Here is a 22,998-nt window from a genome sequence, read left to right as displayed (position 1 = left end):
CTTCATAGCCGATAGCCCGAATTTGAATGGTTGAGCACGAGGGAAAAGAAAAACTTCTTAACAAATATATCATCTGTTTGAATCGGTATGACTAATCGGTGAACATCCAAACTGCAACTTTTAGCTACAGAGACTGAATATCTGCATTCTCCTCGGACTTCCAATTTTGAGAGTCAATCTAGTCGTCACTGCCAAAACTTCGACATGTACATGGAATTAGATGGGTAGGAGGATATGCAGTTCCAATCTTTGCAAGATTGGTAATGCTGGCAAGCAACTTGAAAATGGACGATTTTATTTGGAGAAAGCAAGAAGGCCAATTTGCTTGGTTGCCTTCCTGTGGATTTGTAATATCTGTTCGGTCTTCCCTTCTTCTCCTCCTCCCGACTTCTACCCAGTTATTTGGAATACATTCGACTATGCACCTGCTGGTTTGAGTGTGGGATTGGGGCTAATAATGCTTTGGTGGATGTTGGATGCAAGGAAATGGTTCAAAGGACCTGTTAGAAACATTGAAACTGATAACGGAAAGGTAATTTACACGCGCGCGCACACGAACACTTGCGCACAGATTGTATATACATATCAGACAAATTTATGCCATAATTAAGACGAAGTTGACAAAGTCTAGTACAAAATTAAAGACTTAAAGTAAAAATTTTAAAGTTTAAACATCTATGCGTATGCATTGCATAGCCTTCCAGTATGCAAACTAGGGAAGTAAATAAGACCCATCTCTAAGACTTTGGAATTTGAAGCTGGACGTGACGTACCTGCGATCTCAGATCTGCCAACTCTTGCAGCCATTTCATGTAGCTTGAGTTCTTTGCCATAACGTCTTTAGAGACCTCCTTTCTCTGGACCAAACCGGCTGCATAGCTGTCGAAGTTATTGATACTTTCCCACAGAGAATGTAGCTTCCTTGTATCAGTCTCACTTCTAAAATTAGTAAGCCATTCCCTAGCTTCCTCCACCTTTGCCCAGAAGCACGAATCCTGAGTCAAACCTGCAAACTTGCTTCTGCTTCTACTTTGCTTCTGATCGTTGATGCTTCTCTCCTTCCACCATCTGTCGAATATTTCAAACCTCCTCTCTCTTCCATGCGCCAAGTAATGACCCTTGACATGGTGCATTCCAGTTCTATAGTACTCTGCGATGTCCAATGGCTCAACGAGGAGCATGTAAAACTGGGATGCATTTACCCATTTTGCTCGCCTGTGAAAATCGTGAGGCAGCTCATTTGTCTCCATCATTTTTATCACCCCATCCCAAAATGCAGCAAGCATGAGGCGGTTCATGTTGACCCTGTTACCCTTTTTTGAGGAGCCCCTATGCTTGAAGGCGTCATAGTACCCCAGTTGCTCACCAGACTCGTCGCAGGATGCCATGTACCACTCGATTTCAGCTCTGTGAGGCGTGTACTTGGAGAGCCGAACAGCTAAATTAGCACAATTCAAACTTGGGGTACGTCCTAATCGCCTTGCTATCTTTAGGCACTCTTTCGCAGGTGCGGCAGCTGGTTCCTGAAATTCATTAATTCAACATATACACATGAGATGAACGGATGAAAAAAGGTTCGGTTCATTTCCCAAACGAAACACACATACGTGGCTATTTATTCCTAAGGACTGTAATGCCAATGCAACCCCTGCTTCGTAGCTTGATTCTGGAAGCTCATCCTGCTGCATGAAGCTTGTCTTCAGAAACTGTGAAGAAATCTTGTCAACATAATCTCCGTAGTTGAGATGATCCTGGATACAGCACATTGGATTAGCTTCAGCTGGCATAAACATCAAATGCATCATTGTCATCACAGACACTGCATTCTCCACACACACAGCGCCCTCTTGTGAGCAAAACAAGTAGCTCCCAAATGGACAATACGACATGTTGCTGCTGCTTTCTCTCTCTTCTCCTTCTTGCAATGATGACGCACGCAAATAAGCTGACACGAAGCTGGATAGTGCAGCTTTCTCTTCGTCGCGCAGTTGAACATGAACACCAAGATTTCGAAAGTGCTGAAAGCATTGTAGTAAGAAATGCAGTACTTGAGCGCTGCATGATTCAATTGGAGCAAGGAGTAGTCTTGGCATGATGTCGTACTTGGAAACTACGTGGAAAAAATTGCCACCCCATCTTTCTCGGAGGATTGCTCGCGAAAGGGAGGCATTGCCGAGCAATGGTGATCCAAAGGTAATGCAAAGGACTGAAGGGGTGGAAGAGACAGATTGGAGGGAAGAAAGGAGCCAGAGAGCACAGAGTGAGGCAGTTGTTCCTCCTATAGAATGGCCTGTGATCACAATGGACTTGCTTTTCTCTGTTAGGGCCGACATCTGCACCACCATCAGCAGCATTTGTATGTCACTTGATTCTATAACTTGTAGTGAGCGGACCAATATGGTACATTAATCAATATACCCTACTAATCAAATTTGCAGTTAAAATTTAACATAGAATGGATAATATTTGATTCATTTGACGTTCCGTTGGTGAAGACCAAAGATCAATTGGCAGGTATTATTATTAAGGGTATCTGGCACAAGCAGAACGTTTTGTAACTCACTTGGCAAGTTGAACATTTATGGATATAAAGAAATGAAGATTTAGATATTGAGTGCCCATAAAACATTAGTAGTTAACTTAATAGTTTGACGAATGGAATGGACTAACAATTTGTAATTTTAAGGGTTTTTGCTACTAATTTTAAAATACTTGGTCTAATCTTACCCTCGAGGAGGAAAGCTGCTCTTGCTTTTGTTCTCTTTGCTCTTTAGAAAAGGCCTTAATAACTAGATGGACTAAGCTAAGACATGAAATGTTCATTGACTTATTGAACTAAAGTAATCTTTTTCCTATGTTTTTTTTTTACAAGCTTTAAATGATTCCCAAAAAAATAAAAAATAAAAAAAATATTTTATTTGATTGTTTTAAACACTAAAAAACAAAAGAAAGCCATACGATATCTAGTTGTGTGCACATCCTTAAGTGTTGATTACCCGATAACGCCTACCACACTTAAGGTTTTTTCTATGCTTTCATACTCCAAATCATTACCTTAATTACAAAAGAAAGATTGAATTTGGTTGGTCAAACTCTTATTGTCCCCAATATTAGCAGTAGAATCACAGCAACACTAAGGGCGTTTTTGCTTAATAAAATAGGAAAATGAAGGAGTCTGGAGAACTTAAAAATAGAGTAAGAAATAAATTTCAAATCAACTAGAGTTGATATTATTCTTGAATTTTTAGTATTAGATTACGGATTTTAAAGAGAAATTCAGACTTTTCCAAATTTATATGTGTTAACATGAGAGGGAGCTAAGAAGTGAGTCTTCAAACTCTAATTTTTTTGTTGTTGTCAAAAGTCTTCAAATTCTAATTTAAGCGAACAAAAAGAACTTAAACATCAAATTGAAGAAAGATGGAGTTTGTTTGATTGGCAATTTGTTGACGGAAGAGACGTGGAAGTGGGAAAGCAATATATTATGCGAAAGCTAAGCCAGTAAGCCTTAGGCAGTCAACACGTCTCTTGCGCAAAAGTTTAAATGTGCTGACAAAGGTACTTAGCTTACGTACAAAAATGCGCTGGCGACACGCAAATAATAATAAAAAGATTTAACAAAATACTTTTGGTACTGTTCATTTTTAATGGAAAATTATATGTATATATTTTTCTGATACTATTTATTATACCTTGAACAAGGAATTTTCATTAAAAGAAAAGTTTTTTTGAACATTCCGTTAGTTTTCTTATAATATAATGATGCAAGTGTTGTGTTGCAACAAACAACCAGCCGTATGCCCAGAAGTTCGACGACTGTTTGGTTTGAGTTTCTGAAGCTCCAACTGCAATTCAGAGTCCAAAAATGTATATTGTTTGTTTGGCAGCCATGTCATTTCACTAATTTCTATTTTATTTTTGTTTTAAACTTAAATTGTTTGGGTTGTGATTTCTACATATTTTCTCTCCTCGATCTCTGATTTTTCATTTATTACCCTCTCAATTCATAACCAAAACAAAAAGTGAAAGAGTAATACTAGGTAGATCAAAATCTTACATTAAATTTGCAAATATTTGTGTCATTAATAGGAAATAAGCACGTTAATCGACGCTTAACTAATAATTCAATCATCAACAACTATATCATTTAGTTTGCAAATTTGATTTAAAAAATCTAGCATCCCAAACACCATCCAAAGTCAAAATGTTAATTACCGAGTTGGAACTTAATTATCTTTTCACACTCGAAAAATGTGTTAATTAAAAGAGAAGTTTTGATGTAGACAACTGAATCGAATTTTAACTTGAATGAGGATCCTCTTTGGATCCTCACATCGTGTTCATTCATCGTACATCGTGGGATTAGCTTTCGTCAGGTATTGTTCATGTTTAATTGTAAACAAAAATATTTAAAATAATTTCTAACTGCACGATGTACGATAAACATACACGATTTGAAAATCCTTAAGACCCTCACAAAGAGAATCCAAAAAAAACATCCACACAAAAAAAATCTGAAAAGGATCCTCATTTTTTAACTTGTCTAGTGGTTGTCATGCAGAGGGAATATAATCAATATATCTTCACGGCCATAGCGAAAAAGCCTAAAATTATATCGACATCAGTGGGTTGGAGTGGGGCACTGGTAAAGGTAGAATTGTTAAATATTGGTGAGCAGGGGCTATATATAAGTAAAATCTTGTTCTAATGGTGTAGACAAGTAACCACCAAATTTTGCGTAAGTAATCCTAATTATCAGGATGATTCATCAGCTTTCTATCAGTTGTAACATGAAGAACATGCCTTAGCTTATGGGTAAGATAAAGAAATAAGTGTGTTATACTATTTATTATTACCGAAAGCTTTGGCTTCTAACCTTTCGCACAACTCAATCTTACTTACTAAGCAAACGTAGGTTTGGACTCGAAAGCAACAAAACAACGGATTAAGAACTCACTCTAAAGCTTATTTAGTTTACCTAGCCTATTGGAGCAATCAATTTTTGTATGAAGATTGAGTAGTTAACATGTCACAGAAGTCCGTATGGTGCAATTTTGTCTACTTAATTTGCCTATACCAACATAGATGCTCTAAAATTGTCTAGATTTCTATTTTTTAAATTTTATCAAGGATTCAGCGTTCTTGATTTGTTTCAAAAGATCCAGAGGGAAAGAGAAATTAAAGTTTCTTCACTTTCTATGACTGCAAATATGATCATAGCTTCCTTTCCTTAACTTCCTCCTTTTCACACCCCCTTTGTACTCCCGAAATGTTTTCTCAAAAGCTATACAAACCCTTTTGTACTCGATCATGACCAAGCAAAAAGCAAAGTCTTCGACAGTTAGAAATCACCCTTTCATACTGATCTGCAAGTCCCAAACGTTCTATTAATTTGTCACCCAAATAACACTTCTTTGTCCCTACAAATTAATTAGCATCTAAGACTCCTTTAAACTAACCTAAACCGTTTACTCGGTTTAAGCTACCTAACATGCACTTATGATGGCTTTAGGGCTTGGTCAAAAAACGTTTTTTAGGGATTAAGTCAAGGTCATCTGCATAATCCAAGTCAACGGTTTGATTATATTATACGCTTCCAGAAGCACTTGCAGGGGCCAAATTGGCATGATCTAACTAGATCAGATGGTTTAATGAGGAAAGAGTGAACTACTGTACAGTAGTGCTAATTTAATAGACGCTAAAAAAACTTTTACAACTTGTCACAATTGGCTTGAAATTAACTTAATTTGGTTAAACCAAGACCCTTATTCAATTTCATTATATTATATAGATATAGTAATTGGTAGCTTAATATGACGCTAAAAAACTCTTACAACTAGTCACAGTTGCCTCAAATTAATTTGATTTGGTTAAAACAAAACCTTGTTCAATCTCATATATATACGGGAGCTTGAAAAGGGTTTGGTGAAATTTATTTTAACCAAAAATCATGCTATAACTTTATTTAATTAAAAAAACTTAAATTTTAATGAAAAATCTTTAAATTTTAATAAAGAGAACAAAAGAACTTAAATTTTAATGAAAATGACACAATTTTAATATATAAGAAAATTGACGCATGGGATCTGCGCCTGAACAGTACTATATTGTTTATGAAACTTAACAATACTTCACTATTTATGAAACTGAACAATACTATACTATTTATGAAATTCAAATTCAATGGTACTACACTATTTATTGGTCCAGATTCATAAATAGTATCTAGTTTTTTGTTCACTTTCATAAATAATGCCTAGTTATTGGGTCCTATTTCATAAATAGTGTATACAAATTGGTATAGTTCATAAATAGTGCCTAGTTCTTGGTCGAGCTTCATAAATAATGCCTAGTTCTTGGTCCACTTTCATATGTAGTGCCTAGTTCTTGGTCATGTTATTTCATGTTTTATAAATAGCGTCTAGTTCTTGTCCAGTTTCATAAATACTATATAATAATCGATACAGTTTTATAAATAGTATCTCTTTCTTGGTCTAGTTTTATAAATATTGGCTCGTTCGTTTTCATAAGCAACTATTTTTAATTTCATTAACTATTGGAATTCCCAAACCTTTCCACCCATTTTTCCCTCCTCCAAGACACAGACAAGAACAACTAAATTATCAATTTCTTGCAAAATGATCACAACTGACATTTGTCGATTCCAATATACTTGCAAAATGATCATAACTAAATTATAATATTCCAAAATGGTGGAAACCACACAAGGAGAAAAAGATGGATCATGATTCAGCAGCAAACTTCATAGGATTGACTTGCCCAGTCATTGTATGCTTTTCGCGTTCGTTTTCAAGCTGGCTGCAATTTCCTCTAGTGGTGTGCAGCAAATGTTGGAGATGACGGGGAGAGAGAAGTAAAAGGGTTGGTGTGCTCACGTGCTTTTAGTTTGGGTTTTTTTTTTTTTTTTTTTCTCTCTCTCTCATATCCTTACTATTAAAACTATTAAATAAATTTAATAGATGATTTTTAGTTAAAATTTAAAATTTTGAAGTCTTTTTCACTAGTTTCAAGTATGTGTGTGAAATTTTTTATTTTTGTTTTTTAAATTGAAGGAGAAAGAGGAAAAGAGTGAGAGAGAATGTGAGGGAGGGAGAGAGTTTTATTTATTTATTTATTGTTTATTTTAAAAAAAATTAGAGATGTTAAAATCATCTGTATGTGAGGATCAAACAAAAAACAACAAAATTTTGTTTTGTGAAATTACGTTACTGCCTGTAACTTTTTTGTTGTGATAGAAAACTAAATAGTATTTTTATTATTTTTGGTTGGCGAGAGAATTCTATTAATACGTAGTTTATATATATATATATATATATAAACACATGCGGTTAAACCAATGACCCTTATTCAATTTGGTTAAAACTCATGATTTCTTAGACATCAATTTAATTTGGCAAAAAATTCCACCCCTAGGTAGGGATATGCATGCAACAACACAATGTCATCCATATATGTAAGATGACAAAACAAGAGGATTCAGTCACATTACCTTAGCATCAACACCAAAAATAAATAAATAAGAGTAAAATAATTAAAAGGAAAAGAATATACGGATGAATGGATGATATATCTGACCTGGTCTTGGAAAGTTTGGGAGCAGCGCAGAGACACGAAGAGCTTGAGCAGCCCTGCATGCACCATGACGGCCTCTTCCTCTCCATTAATAATATTATTATGATTATTATTGTTGTTGTTGGATAATGGTGGAAAAAGGCCGTGGCCGGCGTTCTCCAACGCTACCAAATTTCTGAAACTCAAACATTGATCTTCTTCTCCGGATAAAGCAAAATATCCGACGTCTCCGATTTGATGGGATACGAAAGCAGCGCCGGGAGTGGTGTTTGCTACGCTGCATAGCCTCCATGACTCAATCAGCAAGGGAGTCGATGCCAAGAAACTCGCAACTGTCTCACTGCTCTCAAACCTGCACAATTAATTATACTGTTATATATATATATGGATACATATATTTGCGTGTATATTATATATTCATCATACAGTTCGGAAAATAGAGGTGATCGATGAAAAAAAAGCAATCGAGTAACTTACGGTGAAGCTTCGGCATCCATGGACTGACTAGCAAGAAGTTCTTCTTTTCTTATTTTTCTTCTTTTGGGGTCTTTAAAGTGACCGGCCAGAGTTTGAATGGAATTTGAATACATATATACATACATACATATATATATATATATATATATTTTTTTTTTGTTACTTATATATGGGTCGTTTTTTAAAAACCATATATCTAACTCAGGTTATATATCTTAACCAAACCATACTTGTTCATTAGTATATACATATCAAATATTGATGCTTAATTTTATAATTAACCAATGGGATATAAAGTGGTAAGGAATTACTCTAATCTCAATTATTTTGTGGGGGGTTGGTGTGGAGTGGGTATGTTGTGTTTGTCGTGATTATGTCGTTTTCGTGTTATACCCGTTATTTTAATGGGTTGTGTCGTATCAAATTTGTTATCTTAACAAGTTCCTAATGAATGATCCGATAATGACTCAATTCATTAATGGGTCGTGTCATTTCGTGTCGGGTTAACCGATCATGCAAAAATTACTATGTGTAATGTCTAGATTTGAAAAATGATATGTTCGGGTTCTTATCGTGTGATCCGATAATAATCCAACTCGTTAATGAATTCTTAATGGGTGGCTCAACAAGATCAGAATCGTTAATGGATTGACTCAAAACCTGTTATTTTTCATGTCGGGTCAATCGTGAAAAAATTTGTTCGGCCTAGTGTGAGCACTCACAAACGATATTATAATAACAACTAATTAATTAAGTTTACTTAATTGGTTATGCTTATTTTATTCGTGTTGACGGAGTCATTGGAGACTTGGAGTAGAGTAGCCAATTTCTAACACCGCATGATCATTTTTTTGCTGAATTAATTTTTCAATTGGGTCATTTCAATAGGCAAGGCAAGCCCGGGCAGGTTGCGTTTTGACTGGGTGGGGTAACGCGTTATTGTACTACAGTGACTCTTGAGTGATGAGCACGCGGCCACCTCATCGTCACTACGGTCAAACACAACAGGGTGTATTAATAATGGGTGTAGGGATTGCAAAATGCCATGAGTTTGCGTACCCGGATATCTGTCCTTAATGGGGGCGGTTATGGAGGCTATTGGGTGAGTTTGGGTATTTTACTAAAACCACTTAAGTCGGATATGGAGCGGTGATGGTATTGTTATTGTAACAACCAAAAAATTCTAAATGAGAAGCTAAATTCAGTGATAGGCTAAAATAAAATCATGGTTAATCTCTATGCTATTAATCGTAATAAATTTCTTTCCTTAAAAGAAATCCAGCACAATATTAAATTAAGGTTAGTTTATGGTTGCATCTAACCGTCTCGTTAGACTGCCTATGTACCTTACTAAGGGATCAAGTCATTCGTAATTCACAAATTCAATATCTAACTCATTTCCAAAATCATTCAAGTGACTAACAATCACTAAGTTCAAACAAGCAATTCACACCAATTGCATATCAAATATAGATTCAGAATATCGAAATTAGTTAGAAACGCAGCGTCGGCTCACTGTCCACGTGCCGCTGCGCATGGCGGTTTCCGGCGAACGGAAAACCCAAATTCCTATGAACTCCAAAAATTACCAAATTTTATAGGGTTGTAGATTTCAATGAGAGGAACAACTTTCATACCTGGGCTGAAGTCTAATTCGGCAGGGAAGTGGCCAGAAAATCCCTCGAACTGCCGGAACCCTCAATTTGGGTAGTTGTCGATTCGCCACCAAAACGAACTCCGCCGCCTCATCCAAGGCTTGGACCTTTCCCTTGGGGTTGAGAGCAGTCTTTTGGTGGTGGTCATCGACGATGAAGCTCACCGGAGCCATCGAAAAAAGGTTAAAGCCGTCGAATGCACCCGTGGGTTTGTGGCTTCGATTTGTGAATTTGGGTTTGAAACCTAGAGTTCTAACACCACAGGGATGTTGGGCTCGATGAGAGCTTTCCATAGACACTGGAATCACCTCGAATGGATGTCGAACGGAGGAGTTAGAGCCGGGTCAAGGAACAGGATCGGGTCGAGTTGTACGGATCCAAAAGGATCCAGTGCTCATTCACCTCCTTGCTTTCTCCCCCTTCTTCCTATGCCCATTGGTTCTCTTCCCTCCTCATTTTCTCTCCTGCATCCCTCATTTCCCCTCTCTCTTGCTGCCACATGGCAGCTTCCAACCCCATTTCTTTTATTTATTTATTTTTTCCAATAACGAAAACATCTCCAATTTCTTCGTTGTAACTCCATTTCACAAACGGTTTTTGCCTAGACGCTTGTAGGATCGAACTTCATCCATATATGTCAAGAAATATGATAAAATATACGAGGATAAAATACATCCTCGTAAAATTACGTTTAATTAACGATGAGCGTTTTCCACTTATCGGTAAATTTTCTACATTTTCATGTATTTTAAATTTTCTAGGGTATAACAGTTATTCTCAGATTTGAACACAACTTGATTATATACATATATTAAATTACTATTAGAATTCTTATAAGTTATGTTTGTGAGCCCTAGTTTGGCGTTGAGGTGCTTAAAAAAAAAAAGCTGCTTATTTTTTAAGTTTTTATGTTTAAGGTGTTTGGTAAACTGAAAAAAAAAGGATTATTTTGGAAGCTGTGGTGATTGACAACTGAAATTATCAAAAAAGCCGAAGCAGCTCAATGCTGCTTTGGAAAATTGGTTTTTTTTCAAAGCACGTGGAGCTACAGTGCATCTTTAATGAAATTTTCTAAAATCCAATAAAACCCTCGTCATTTTTACAAAATGACAGGCCCTGTCCTTAGTACTCAAACTGGAATCTCTCACCCTCGTTCACCCCTTCGCATCAAAGTAGGACCGCAGCTGTCCTGCCCATTCTCACTCAACACCGACCAACACCACTGCACCAACATTCATCCCTATTCTCCTTCCAGATCTTCCAAATACACAAATAAGAAAAATATTCAATCTTTTTGAGAAACCATTTTTGAAGCATGCGTCAAATTGAAACAACTATGCCACCTTCTCTAATCACCAAACCAGAAACGGCTTCGCTGATCTCTATCGTCCCTCGAACCCAACCCTTTTTTTCTTTAAATTGATTTCTTTCTCTTGCGAGACCCGATGGATCTGTCTCCATCATCCGACGCATGAACCCATAACTTCTTGTTCGGAAGATTTGGAGTTCATCTGAATTTGGATTTGGGTTTTAGAAAGGCATCTTTTGGTATCTAACATGATGGGGCAAAAAGGTTTATGGATTGGAACTAGAGGGATTAGATGTGGAGTTTTTGTCGAGTAAAAAGTGGTTGAATGGGAAAGACGGTGGAGTGGGATTGAAGCTCGCCAAAGAAGCCAACGCCAGAACCTAAAGCCTGCACTTCCTTTTTCTTGACCACCAAAGCCAAAAATAGGAATGGGCTTTATACTGTGCGTTCTGGCTACCACTAGAAGCATGCGGTTTCGACGCCTCTGGTTAGTAGGGTATCTTCCCCCTCTTCCTTGATTCCAACCCGTGTTTGGAGGATTATTTGGAAATCGAGGACCACCCCTCCTCCCCCCTCGCCCTCTGCGGGAAGATTCGAAATTTTATGTGGAGGGCTTTATCTTGTGCTCTGGCTACCATAGAGGATTTGTTTAGGCGTCATTGCTCCCCCTCCCCTTTATGTCCGATTTGCCATGCTCAAGTGGAATCTGTGGAACACTTACTTCTCTCATGCCCGTGGGCTGAACCTATCTGGTTTGGCGGCCCTCTAAACTATCGAGTGAATCGGGCAAGCGTTACAACTCTGGCTGCATGGCTTTCCTCTCTTCTTGGGTCCAACTTGGGTTCTAAGGATGATTTTCTTCAGATTATGTCCTTTGTAGCCTTTACATGCTGGCACATCTGGAAGGCTAAGTGTAACTATGTTTTCAATCACCACATTATCTCACCTCAACAAATCCTTCTGTCCATATTTAATTCTGTTGAAGGCTTTCTGAAGGCCCTTAGAATTCCTGAGGGTAGTTCTCTGAACACTCAGTCGGCTCTTGTCTCTTCGGCTCGTAGGTCCCCCCCTTGTCTTCCCTTCACGAAGTTGAATGTCGATGCTAGCTGGGTTGAGGCTTTTAAATATGGCTTTGCAGGTATTGTGGTTAGGAATCATGAGGGACATTTTGTGGCTGCTAAAAGAGTGCAGATTAAAGCTCCGAATGTTACAGCGGCGGAGGCTACATCGATCTTGTTTGGGTGTGAGTTTGCTGTCTCTTTGGGATTGGATATCATTATTGTAGAGTCTGACTCCAAGGAGAATATCTCCAACTTGGTAAATGTTTCTTCGTCTGGCAGTTGGGAGGCCTTCCCTATCCTAGCAAAAATTTTGCAGCTGAGGGACTCCTTCTAGGACTGCCGCTGGTCTTGGGTTCCAAGATCAGCCAACATGGCGGCGCATCGGTTGGCGTCAAGACGTAATACGGAGATGTGCGATATAACTTGTGTTCATCATCCTCTATTTTCGTTGGTTGGTATTCTCAACAAGGATGGGTTACCCTGTCCACCTTAACTTTTGTTTTGGCAGTGGAGGCGGCGACGTTTTAGCACCTAGTGTAGCGTCATATGTACCCTCCTCCTCTGCCCTATGTTTGCTGCTTTCTTTGTTGCTTGCCTTCTGTGGGCTTCCTTGTTCGTTTGGCTCCAGCCCTGGTTTATTGTTATTTCCAGTTCTTCTTCTTCTTCAAAAAAAAAAAAAAAAAAAAGCTGCTTGATTTTGGGTTCTTGAGAGAGAAGAGTTTGAGAAAGGGATAACTTTGGGCATATCAACAAATACATTTTCATAACTAATTAAAATTTTAAAAGTTGAAATAACTACAAACAAAGGGATAACTTTGTCGTACTAATTAATATTTAAGATAAAGTTTATAAAGATTTATCTTTTAAAAATAAAGTATATTTAGTAATTCACATTTATTTATTAAGAAAATTAAATTAATGGCACATCTAGTATTATACCCTTTTTGGTCATTTTACACAGTCACAACTGTTTTACATAAAAGTTTACCAAACACTATCATACTGCTTTTTTTTTTTTCTTCCAAAGGCACATTTACAAAAAGGTTTACCAAACACTCTGCTGCTTTATTTCACATCTGTTTATTCTCACAGCATAGCAAAAACAATTTTTTTTCAAAGCATAACAATACCAAACAAGCCCTGAGTCGTCTTTGTTGATTGTGCTTGTCTCATATTTCCTTGCTATTGCAATTGTGTGGAATTTGATTTTTCAAGTTATTTACTTTGTTATTAGCTCTTTCTGTTTACATATTTGGGCTAGTTCATTATTGATTAACCTGTGTTGGGGCTAGTTCATTATTGATTAACCGGTCTTATTGCCTCTTGCAAATCTCGATTATATTGCATAAATTTAAGAGAGTTTTAACGAAATATTTTCGGAACTGTTCATTTTGAATGAAAAAGACATATTTACTCTAAAAAGTCACTCATGATACTATTCACTTACAACACATTTTTGTACTTTTGATTAAAAATCAAAATTTTTAAGCATTTTTCATTATTTTTTCTTAAATTTATTGGCAAAAATAATAGTTTAGCAAACGTTTGGATAAGTTTAATTCTCGTGACATGTGAAACAATGAAATATATCATACTATGCCAATCATATTCCTTTAAAACCGGACACCTACTAAACTCACATTCCCTTAAACGTAATGTGAAAAACTCATGAACGAGTAAGACTTTTATTTTATTTTATTGACATTTCTTCATACTTATGTACATGATATTATTGCTAACACTACCAAGGGAAAACATGATGCCCATGAATAGGAGATAACCAATGATGCCTTTGATGAAAAAAAAAACTATTTTACATCTATAACGCAAACGTATAAATTTTGAAAAGTGTTTTTTTGAGTACATCGATATTTTTACACTAAGGTGAGGAGGAGTTCGGCTAAACCACACAATGAGCAGCTTAATTTGATATCAAATTCGTCATTCACAAGATTTGAACCTAAAACCTCTCACTTTTAAATGAAGAGAAATATCAGAAGGCCGTAATAGTGAGTGGCAATGCAAACATATAAATGAATTGCAATCAAGTAAGGTTTATTCGTACACTTCTACGTTTGATCAATACTTAGTGGACTTGAGAGCACCTTGATGTTTATATTTCGTACGTACATTACGCACTTAGTTTGAAATTAACTTTAGATTTCAAATTGTTTGTGTGTTGTGAGGACCAAATCAACAAATGGGCCGATCCCAGAGTTCAGGGTTGATCAGCCCAACACCAAAGGGTTTATTCCATGTTCATGGTCCATGGATGATGAGAAATGAAATCAACCTTTCTAGTTTCTATCTATTACATGAAAAGTGAAAATATTGATATGATTATTATGATAGTTTGTGTTTTTTATATTTATGTGTTGGTTAATATATATATATATATATATCTTCATTAGTTTATATAACTTTTTAGTTTGAATAGAACAAACAATTTAATCCTAAATAGTTTCGCTCTAAATTCTGAATAGTTTCGATTTTATCTGTTGCATCTATTTAAGTGAATAATGTATTTTTTTTTTCATAGTTGAAATTTTAAATCCGCCACTAGTAACATATGATTGATAAATGGAATATATTTGTTTGTCATATTAGCACACTGACATAAATTTAACGAAAAAACAACAGAAAGACCAAATTGGTATGGGAAGTTCATTTTCAGAGATTAAATTGATGATTTTTGTATTTTATTTTAAAAGACCATTTCAATTGGAGGGTTCCAGTTTTCCAGTTTGAGGAACTCTTTTAAATTTTATGGAATATTCCGTGTAAGGGAAAATAAAGGGGAACACACAAAAATTGGCGGGAAAATAATCACACGGGTCTTATTGGGCGAGTTCACACATTGCTCTCGAAACAATTGGAGAACCCCGAAAGCAAAATCGAAGGCGATGAACAAAGGCATGAGCAGAAAACAGCCAGCGCCGCCACAACCGGCCGCGAACCCAGCCAAGCAGCGGGCCACGTCCGCAGAAGAAGAATTCGGCCGCGATGACGTCTTCCTCGACGAAACCCTTTTCGAGACAGAGGCCCGCCACTCTCCCATGTCCTACACTTCCGCCTCCCGAAGCATCGGTCTGTCAGTCTTTTCCAATTTTGCTCGATTCCCTATTTTTATTTATTTATTGTTTTAATTTTTAAAATCTCTTTCTTTATTGGTCGTGAGTTTTCAGCAATTGGAGAGAGCCATAGAGAATTTCTGCCTAATTGGTCCGGGTCGCTGTCATTATCCGGATTTTTGGGGTTACAAAGGAAGGTTAGCTTGTGCTCCTAATTTTTGCTGTGACAATGTTTGGTTGTTGACTGAAAACCTGAATAAATCTGGAATTTTGTATTACGAAAGCATCCGCGTTGTAGTTTTGGTCAATCATGTTGGTTATTTGTTCTCAGAAATGCAACTTTTCCCAAGTATTCTATGTGCTGCACGGGAATCATATATGCTACCAAACTAAACTGAACTAAGATATGCCTTTTTCTGAGTCTTATAAGTTGTCGCATTATCCTAGGACATAGTTCGCTACTGTTTTTATCTTTCCGACGAACTGCTGTTTTTGCCTACCTCCCTGAGATGGTTATGCAATGAGTTTTTTCATATCTTGTTGCAGGGGGTATCTGTCAAAATGGTTGCTGCTGGTGCTGAACATACTGCAGCTGTCACAGAAGATGGGTCCCTCTATGGATGGGGCTGGGGCCGATATGGAAACTTGGGCCTTGGTGATAGGAACGATTGCATGCTTCTGGAGAGGGTTTCTATGGTTAATGTAAGTCTTGAGATCTGGTGCTGTTAATTTTATTCTGATTTGGGCCATCATTTATGATATTAAGTAACTGTGATCTGAAACCACATAATGTTAACAGAAGGGTAAACTTCCATCTACCCCTTGAACCCCCAATATCTCGAAGTAGGGCTTAAGCTGTCTAAACTTAGGCAAAAATGACGGGAAGAAAAAGATGGAATTTGGAGATTTTGGTGGTTGGGCAAGTTGGTGAATAAATAGTCAAATTTTGCCTCAAAAGTGAGCCACGTGCCCATCATGTGACAGTATCTAACGGAATACTGGAACATTGTTAGAAATCTGATGGTAAGCCCTACGTTGTGGTATCTTAACATATTTTATGACCTTAAGGTACAAATACAATTTGCATAATTTAGGGACAATTTACCAGCTGACAATGTAATATCCCGCACCAATGCATATTGTGTTCATTAGATTGTTTTCCTTTCTTTCTGCATCTGTAAATTCTGTACTAAGTTGAAATCACAGAAGAGAATTGGATCTTTCAAAGTGGCGTTGTCTTGAAAGTAGTCAGGGAGGTTCCTAAAGGGTTAGACATTAGGCTTTGGAAGAGAGATAATATGGTGCTTCAGCATCTGTGCCAGGGCTCCACCTAATGGATGTGCTTTGTTGTCTAGGATTGTCAAAGCAGGCTCTTTTTTTATAGGCAACAGAAACACAAATTGCCCCTTTAGCTGGAAAGCTATATGATTAGGCATGATGTCAATGGGGAGTATTGTCCCAGACAGATTTCAAGTGGAAATCTTGTTTTGGAAGGTGGCAGCCCGCCGTAGAATATACCTGATCACTGTACTCTATGGTTCCATCAATGTTTTAAAAGGAGAAGGCGAAGCCAAGGCATTCCATGGATAGTCTCGAGGTGTGAGGGTACCTAAAATTATTGTAATACTTAATATATAATTGTATATAAAAAAATATAATAAACTAATAGATACTAAGTTAGAAACATAAAATTAGCATGAATTTTTAATTTTTCATAAACCCCAACGGTGAGAAACCCTAACCTTAAATTTAAAATTATATGTTTGTTGGGAACTTGTGGGAAATTGACAGGTTAGATTGGAGATTGGCAGCGTTGGCTTGAGACTGGGAATTTTGAAGTAAAGAAAGGTGGGAGAAGACAAAAGAGTTTTGAGTTTTATAAAAACCCTGCCCAAAACGACGTTGTTTTGGGTTTGGGCTGTTTAAAAAAAAAAACAAAAGAATTCAAGCACCTAGGTGACGCCTGGACAACGCCTCAGGCTCGCTTCCCAACGCCTAGGCTCGTCTATAGCCCATTCTTGCTTGGCAGAGGCGTTTTCTTCATATCCCCGACCAGGCTAGTCTTAATACTAGTTTTTTAAAACGTTGGGTTCCATATAGCATCCTTAAGTGAATGGCTTACCCAAGAATAGTTTATTATAACTATTATTCTTAAGGGATCTGCTTATAATAAAGTATAGAACATTAAGGGTTTATTTTGAATTTATGCTACAACAGTGGGACCAAAAGGTATGCATGAGCCTATCACTTATATGAGGTGGAAGACAATCGGTGAACTTCCTTTGTTTGGGCATTTCTGTGTTTTCTCTCTGCTGAAATCTATATGAATTACACTGTTTGCAGCTTTAGCACGGTAAAACTTTAGTTTGATTTAGTGTTGTGCTTTAGAGTAAACTTTGAGTGTTGATATAGGTGCAGGCAAGTAGTCAAACCACATACAAAGTTTGGTGTTCACGTTCTTTGATTGTATTCCTAAATTTGTATTGGATGTGCAATTATATGTTTGAATATTTTTCCTGGAAAATATTGAGATAATTGAAAAAAATAAAATTTGGCTGGTGCTGAATGATGTCCATGCCATTGTTTTTAACGAATTCCAATTATGTGTTATCTAATCATACTGCATGGAGCTTACCGGACAAATATAGAATGGAGAGTAATGAAATGGTTTGGGCAGCAAGAGTTGAATGGGTGAAAGTTAAATCTGCAGGATGGTGCTGTAGGCTTGGACAATTCTTCAATATTCTAGTTTCTTCAGAAATAGGTATTTAGTAAAGAGGTGTCAATTGTATAAGTTAATGTACAACTGAATACGCTCCACATTCAGACAGTAACCCTCTCTTTTAGGATGTTTGGAGACCTGACCACTCCACAGTAGTGCCCAACACATGCATCTCAAACTATATCTGTCTCTTGTTCCTTGCTACCTGAAAAAAACAAAGACTAAAGCAGTACACTGTCTGTGCGTGTGTGTGTGTGTGTGTGTGTGTCTGTTTGCACATAATTCTGAATGTGGATCATTGAACTTATTTCGGGAAATATATTTCATCTGCTAGATTATGCACTGATTCATGCTAATTGACATATGAAGCATTGTTAGAGTAATTGGCGTTGGATAGAAATTCACTTGGATATGACAGATGCAACTGTTTATTTGCAGTCCTTAATTTCACTTATAGAAACTCACATCTGACAGAATATAAAAACTCACATCTGACAGAATACTATACGGCTGGGGTTGGAATATGGTTTCTGGTTTCTGTTCCCTTATTTTCACTTATAAATAATTTTTCCTGGTTCATGAATCATTTTTCTTTTCCTTTCCCTTCTAAGCTTTTACTTTTCTGTCACTTCCATCCTATTAGCGAGTCAATTCCTCATTTCCCTTCTGGTTCGTTACTTACGTTTTTCTATTTCATGGACAGTTTGGACAAGTTGGAGTGGGTGACAACATCGATCCCTGTTCTCCTGTGCAAGTTAAATTTCTCCATGAGCAGGTACATTCTCATTTCTGTAATATTCAGTTCGGTGGAGATTATCTTCTTTTGACTTGTCATCTGGGAGAATTATTTTGGTAATGATGAATCTAATGATCCATCTTGCATTGGCAGAAAGTAGTTCAAATATCTTGTGGATGGAGACACACTTTTGCTGTTACTGAAAGACAAAATGTGTTCTCCAATAGTGGCAAGGCGATAGACAAGATGGAGAGAATCGTGCTCATCAGGCCACGAAATCATGTGTCGGAAAGATGATTTCGTGATCACCTTCATTTAAGTTATTAAGCTCCCTGATTTTATGTAAATATTGATTCCTTGTGCAAATTGTCAAAGCTTGTATAGCCTTTGTATACCTGTATAAATAGTGCCATATACTGAGATAAATGGAAATCATCCAAATTCAACAAAAAATGTGTGTTCTCTATTTTATTTCCCTGCACTGTTTAACCTTTTACAAGTCTCTCTGCAACCAGAGACCAGGCCAGGGTGGCCTTCAAGTATACGAGTTTGAGTATGAAGTCGATAGTACAAGATTAAAATACTTTTTATGCCATGAGCAAAGTTTTAAGGGTAGATACAATTAACTGCAAGGTGATACTTGTAGCAATGATTTTATGATAGCAATTGAGTGATCACACATTGTCCGACCTACAAAGTGTGTATAAGTTTTTAAATCTTCAGAAAACCCTTCCAATGCCTCAATATACAAAGATGGACACTATGATTCAAACGCTAGACATGTTCCCTCGGTACAAGAAGTTCATATTCGAGTACACGAAAGAAGTTTGAGCTTTTGGAGTTGTGCTGGTTGAGAGGTGGATGGTTACTAAGGCAACTCGTTGTGCGTCTGCCGCCACTTGGCCCATAGAAAGACAAACAGGCCAATCACACTAACGCAGCCTCCCACAATGCTGAAATCAAAGCAAGGTGTTCATTTATGTATTTTTTTGTATAGATGAAATGAACAAGAAATATGTAGTCACCAAAAACTCAAATTCTTAATCAACGGCAGCACCACCTGAGAAGGGCAAAAGCTAATAAGTTTTATGTGTATTTCTATTTGAAAGAAATCCCAAATTAGAGTAGTATTTTTAATAGATTGTGATCGTTTTATGTTTGTGTCGGGCTAACCTGTTGTATATCTAGAAGTATATATTTAAAGAAACAAAAATTTAGGAACCCAAATTGCATTTCATATTAACTATTTACACCAATATCTAACCCATTGATTTGTCTCATTTTGATAGTACATTTGTGCTCATTTTATGTTTGCGTCGGGCCAACCCATTGTACATTAATAATATTTAAATAAACTAAAATTAGAAACCCAATATGCATTTTATGTTTGGGTCGGGCTAACCCGTTGTAATTTTATGTTTGGGTCGGGCCAACCTATCGGAAAGATGATTTCGTGATCACATTCATTTATGTTATTAAGCTCCCTGATTTTATGTAAATATTGATTTCTTGTGCAAATTGTCAAAGCTTGTATAAAGAAGGTCAAGGTTAGGCCAGCTGCATTGATGCAACTGGAGAAATAGGTCGACATGAATCGCAATTCCGCAAAAATAGCAAGCTATCCCAAAAATGGCATGTTCAATGAAAAATAATTAATTATTCAGATGTAACCTCTTTATTCTTCAAATTTAATTTGATATAGGGTACTTACTCAATAATGCCCAAATAGATGATGTAGGCTAAAAGCCAACCCTTTGGAATGGGAGGTCTTTGTTTGTTGTAAAGTGCGGCTACAAGCAAAGCGTAGAAAGCCACTGTGTTTTTATAGTATAAAAACACAGTGAGCTTCATGTCAGCTCTGAATGTCATCTTAATGATAATGGAGTTACCCCTGATGAGCAGTTGGATCAAAAAGCCAAGAATAAACGGTATAACTCATTTCATTCTTCCACACAATAGACTATACCAACAAAAAAAAAAACCTTAGTTAGAATAGTATTGTAAATTCTAGAAGTCATAATCCAACTCCAAGAATTGAATTTTTATAAGCAGAGAAACTTATGTAAGATGTGGGAACATCCAAAGTGGCAAATGAACAAACATTCACTTCCCCCTTCAACTTGCCATAAAAGTTTGAGAGTAATCCAATCCACTGTACCAAACGAGCTCTAAGACAAACCACCACATATCCAGACCACATTATGTAACATGCAGGGAGTAGTTACCATGACATGTGTTACTTATGCGTTAATACATATGTCATCTTCCACATAATCTAGTGAAAAAGTTGGTCTGGCCTATTTACTGAACTCAAAGCGAAGTGTTCATTTATGTATTGTTAGTATAAATGAAATGAACAAGAACTATGTAGTCACCAAAAACTCAAATTCTTAATCAACGGCAGCACCACCTGAGAAAGGCAAAAGCTAATAAGTTTTATGTGTGTTTCTATGTGAAAGAAATCCCAAATTAGAGTAGTATATTTAATAGATTGTGCTCGTTTTATGTTTGTGTCAGGCTAACTTGTTGTACATCTAGAAGTATATATTTAAAGAAACAAAAATTAGGAACCCAATTTGCATTTCATATTAACTATTTACACCAATCTCTAACCCATTGATTTGTCTCATTTTGTTAGTACATTGGTGCTCATTTTACGTTTGCGTCTGGCCAACTCATTGTACATTAATAATATTTAAATATACTAAAATCGGAAACCTAATATGCATTTTATGTTTGGGTCGGGCCAACCCATTGTACATTTTATGTTTGGGTTGGGCCAACCTATCGGAAAGAAGATTTTGTGATCACATTCATTTATGTTAATTAAGCTCCTTGATTTTATGTAAATATTAATTCCTTGTGCAAATTGTCAAAGTTTGTATAAGAAGGTCAAGGCCAGGCCGGCTGCAATGATGCAACTAGAGAAATTGGCCGGCGTGAACCGTGAAACTGCAAAAACAGCTAGCTGTCCCAAAAATGGCCTACAATGAAAAATAATTAATTATTCAGATGTAACCTCTTTATTCTTCAAATTTAATTTGATATAGGGTACTTACTCAAGAATGCCCAAACAGGTGATGTAGGCTAAAAGCCAACCCTTTGGAATGGGAGGTCTTCGTTTGCTATAGAGTGCAGCTACAAGCAAGGTGCAGAAAGCCACTGTGTTTTTTATGCTATAAAAACACGGTGAACTTCGTGTCAGCTTTGAATGCCATCTTGATGATAATGGAGTTGCCCCCGATGAGTAGTTGGATCAAAAAGCCAAGAATAAAAGGTACATCTCCTTTCATTCTTCCGCACAATGGACTATACCTACAAAAAAAAAAAAAAAAAATTTAGTTAGAACTGTATTGTAAATTCTAGAAGTCATAATCCAACTCCAAGAATTGAATTTTTATAGGCATAGAAACTTACGTAAGATGCAGGAACATCCAAAGTGGCAAATGAAGAAACATTCACTTCCATCTTCAACTTGCCGTAAAAGTTTGAGAGTAATTCAATCCTCTGTACCAAACGAGCCCCAAGACAAACTAACACATATCCAGACCACATTATGTAACAGGCAGGGAGTAGTTATCATGACATATGTTACTTATGCGTTAATACATACATCATCTTCCACATAATGTGGTGAAAACGTTGGTCTGGCCTATTTACTAAACTCAAAGCAAAGTGTTCATTTATGTATTGTTAGTTTAAATGAAATGAACAAGAAATTTGTTGTCACCAAAAACTCAAAATCTTAATCAACGGCAGCACCACCTGAGAAAGGCATAAGCTAATAAGTTTTATGTGTGTTTGTATTTGAAAGAAATCCTAAATTAGAGTAGTAATTTTAATAGATTGTGCTTGTTTTGTGTTTGTGTCGGGCTAACCTGTTGTATATCTAGAAGTATATATTTAAAGAAACAAAAATTAGGAACCCAATTTGCATTTCATATTAACTTTTTACACCAATCTCTAACCCATTGATTTGTCTCATTTTGTTAGCACATTTGTGCTCATTTTATGTTTGGGTCAGGCCAACCCATTGTACATTAATAATATTTAAGTAAACTAAAATTAGAAACCCAACATGCATTTTATGTTTGGGTCGAGCCAACCCATTGTACATTTTATGTTTGGGTCAGGCCAACCTGTTGGAAAGAAGATTTTGTGATCACATTCGTTTATGTTATTAAGCTCCTTGATTTTATGTAAATATTGATTCCTTGTGCAAATTGTCAAAGCTTGTATAGCCTTTGCAAACCTAAAAAAGTATTGTCATATACTAAGATCAATTGAAATCATCCAAAATCAACCAAAAACGTGTGTGTGTTCTCTATTTTATTTCCCTGCACTGTTTAATCTTTTACAAGTCTCTCTGCAACA

At 36.6% G+C, this 22,998-nt stretch overlaps 2 protein-coding genes across 4 annotated transcripts; one reads left to right on the top strand and one right to left on the bottom strand.

The window, feature by feature from the left end:
• Positions 1-42: 42 nt before the first annotated feature.
• LOC103946787 (lipase-like PAD4) lies at positions 43-8,211 on the bottom strand. 3 transcript variants are annotated; one of them, XM_048583470.1, is made up of 5 exons: positions 8,071-8,211; positions 7,597-7,945; positions 1,608-2,333; positions 774-1,523; positions 43-500 (listed from the first exon to the last, which is right to left on the bottom strand). In XM_048583470.1, the coding sequence occupies exons 1-5, from the start codon at positions 8,193-8,195 to the stop codon at positions 492-494; spliced, it is 1,959 nt and encodes a 652-aa protein (XP_048439427.1). In that variant the 5' UTR covers positions 8,196-8,211; the 3' UTR covers positions 43-491. The 3 variants fall into 3 exon arrangements, with proteins under 3 accessions (XP_048439427.1, XP_009355855.3, XP_009355854.3); XM_009357580.3 differs by having other exon boundaries at positions 43-460; XM_009357579.3 differs by lacking the exon at positions 43-500 and having other exon boundaries at positions 520-1,523.
• Positions 8,212-14,748: 6,537 nt separating this feature from the next.
• On the top strand, positions 14,749-19,071 carry LOC103946786 (X-linked retinitis pigmentosa GTPase regulator homolog). The gene is made up of 5 exons (XM_048592058.1): positions 14,749-15,182; positions 15,281-15,363; positions 15,713-15,868; positions 18,592-18,663; positions 18,778-19,071. Exons 1-5 carry the CDS (start codon positions 14,999-15,001, stop codon positions 18,919-18,921), a joined length of 639 nt encoding a protein of 212 aa, XP_048448015.1. The 5' UTR covers positions 14,749-14,998; the 3' UTR covers positions 18,922-19,071.
• Positions 19,072-22,998: the final 3,927 nt, after the last annotated feature.

Source organism: the organism of the source record quoted next, unplaced genomic scaffold, assembly GCF_019419815.1.
Source record: "Pyrus x bretschneideri cultivar Hongxiangsu unplaced genomic scaffold, Pyrus_bretschneideri_v1 Contig1, whole genome shotgun sequence".
Taxonomy (NCBI): domain Eukaryota; kingdom Viridiplantae; phylum Streptophyta; class Magnoliopsida; order Rosales; family Rosaceae; genus Pyrus; species Pyrus x bretschneideri.
Note: the sequence above shows the minus strand (reverse complement) of the source record. Positions and strands in the feature narration are given on the sequence as shown.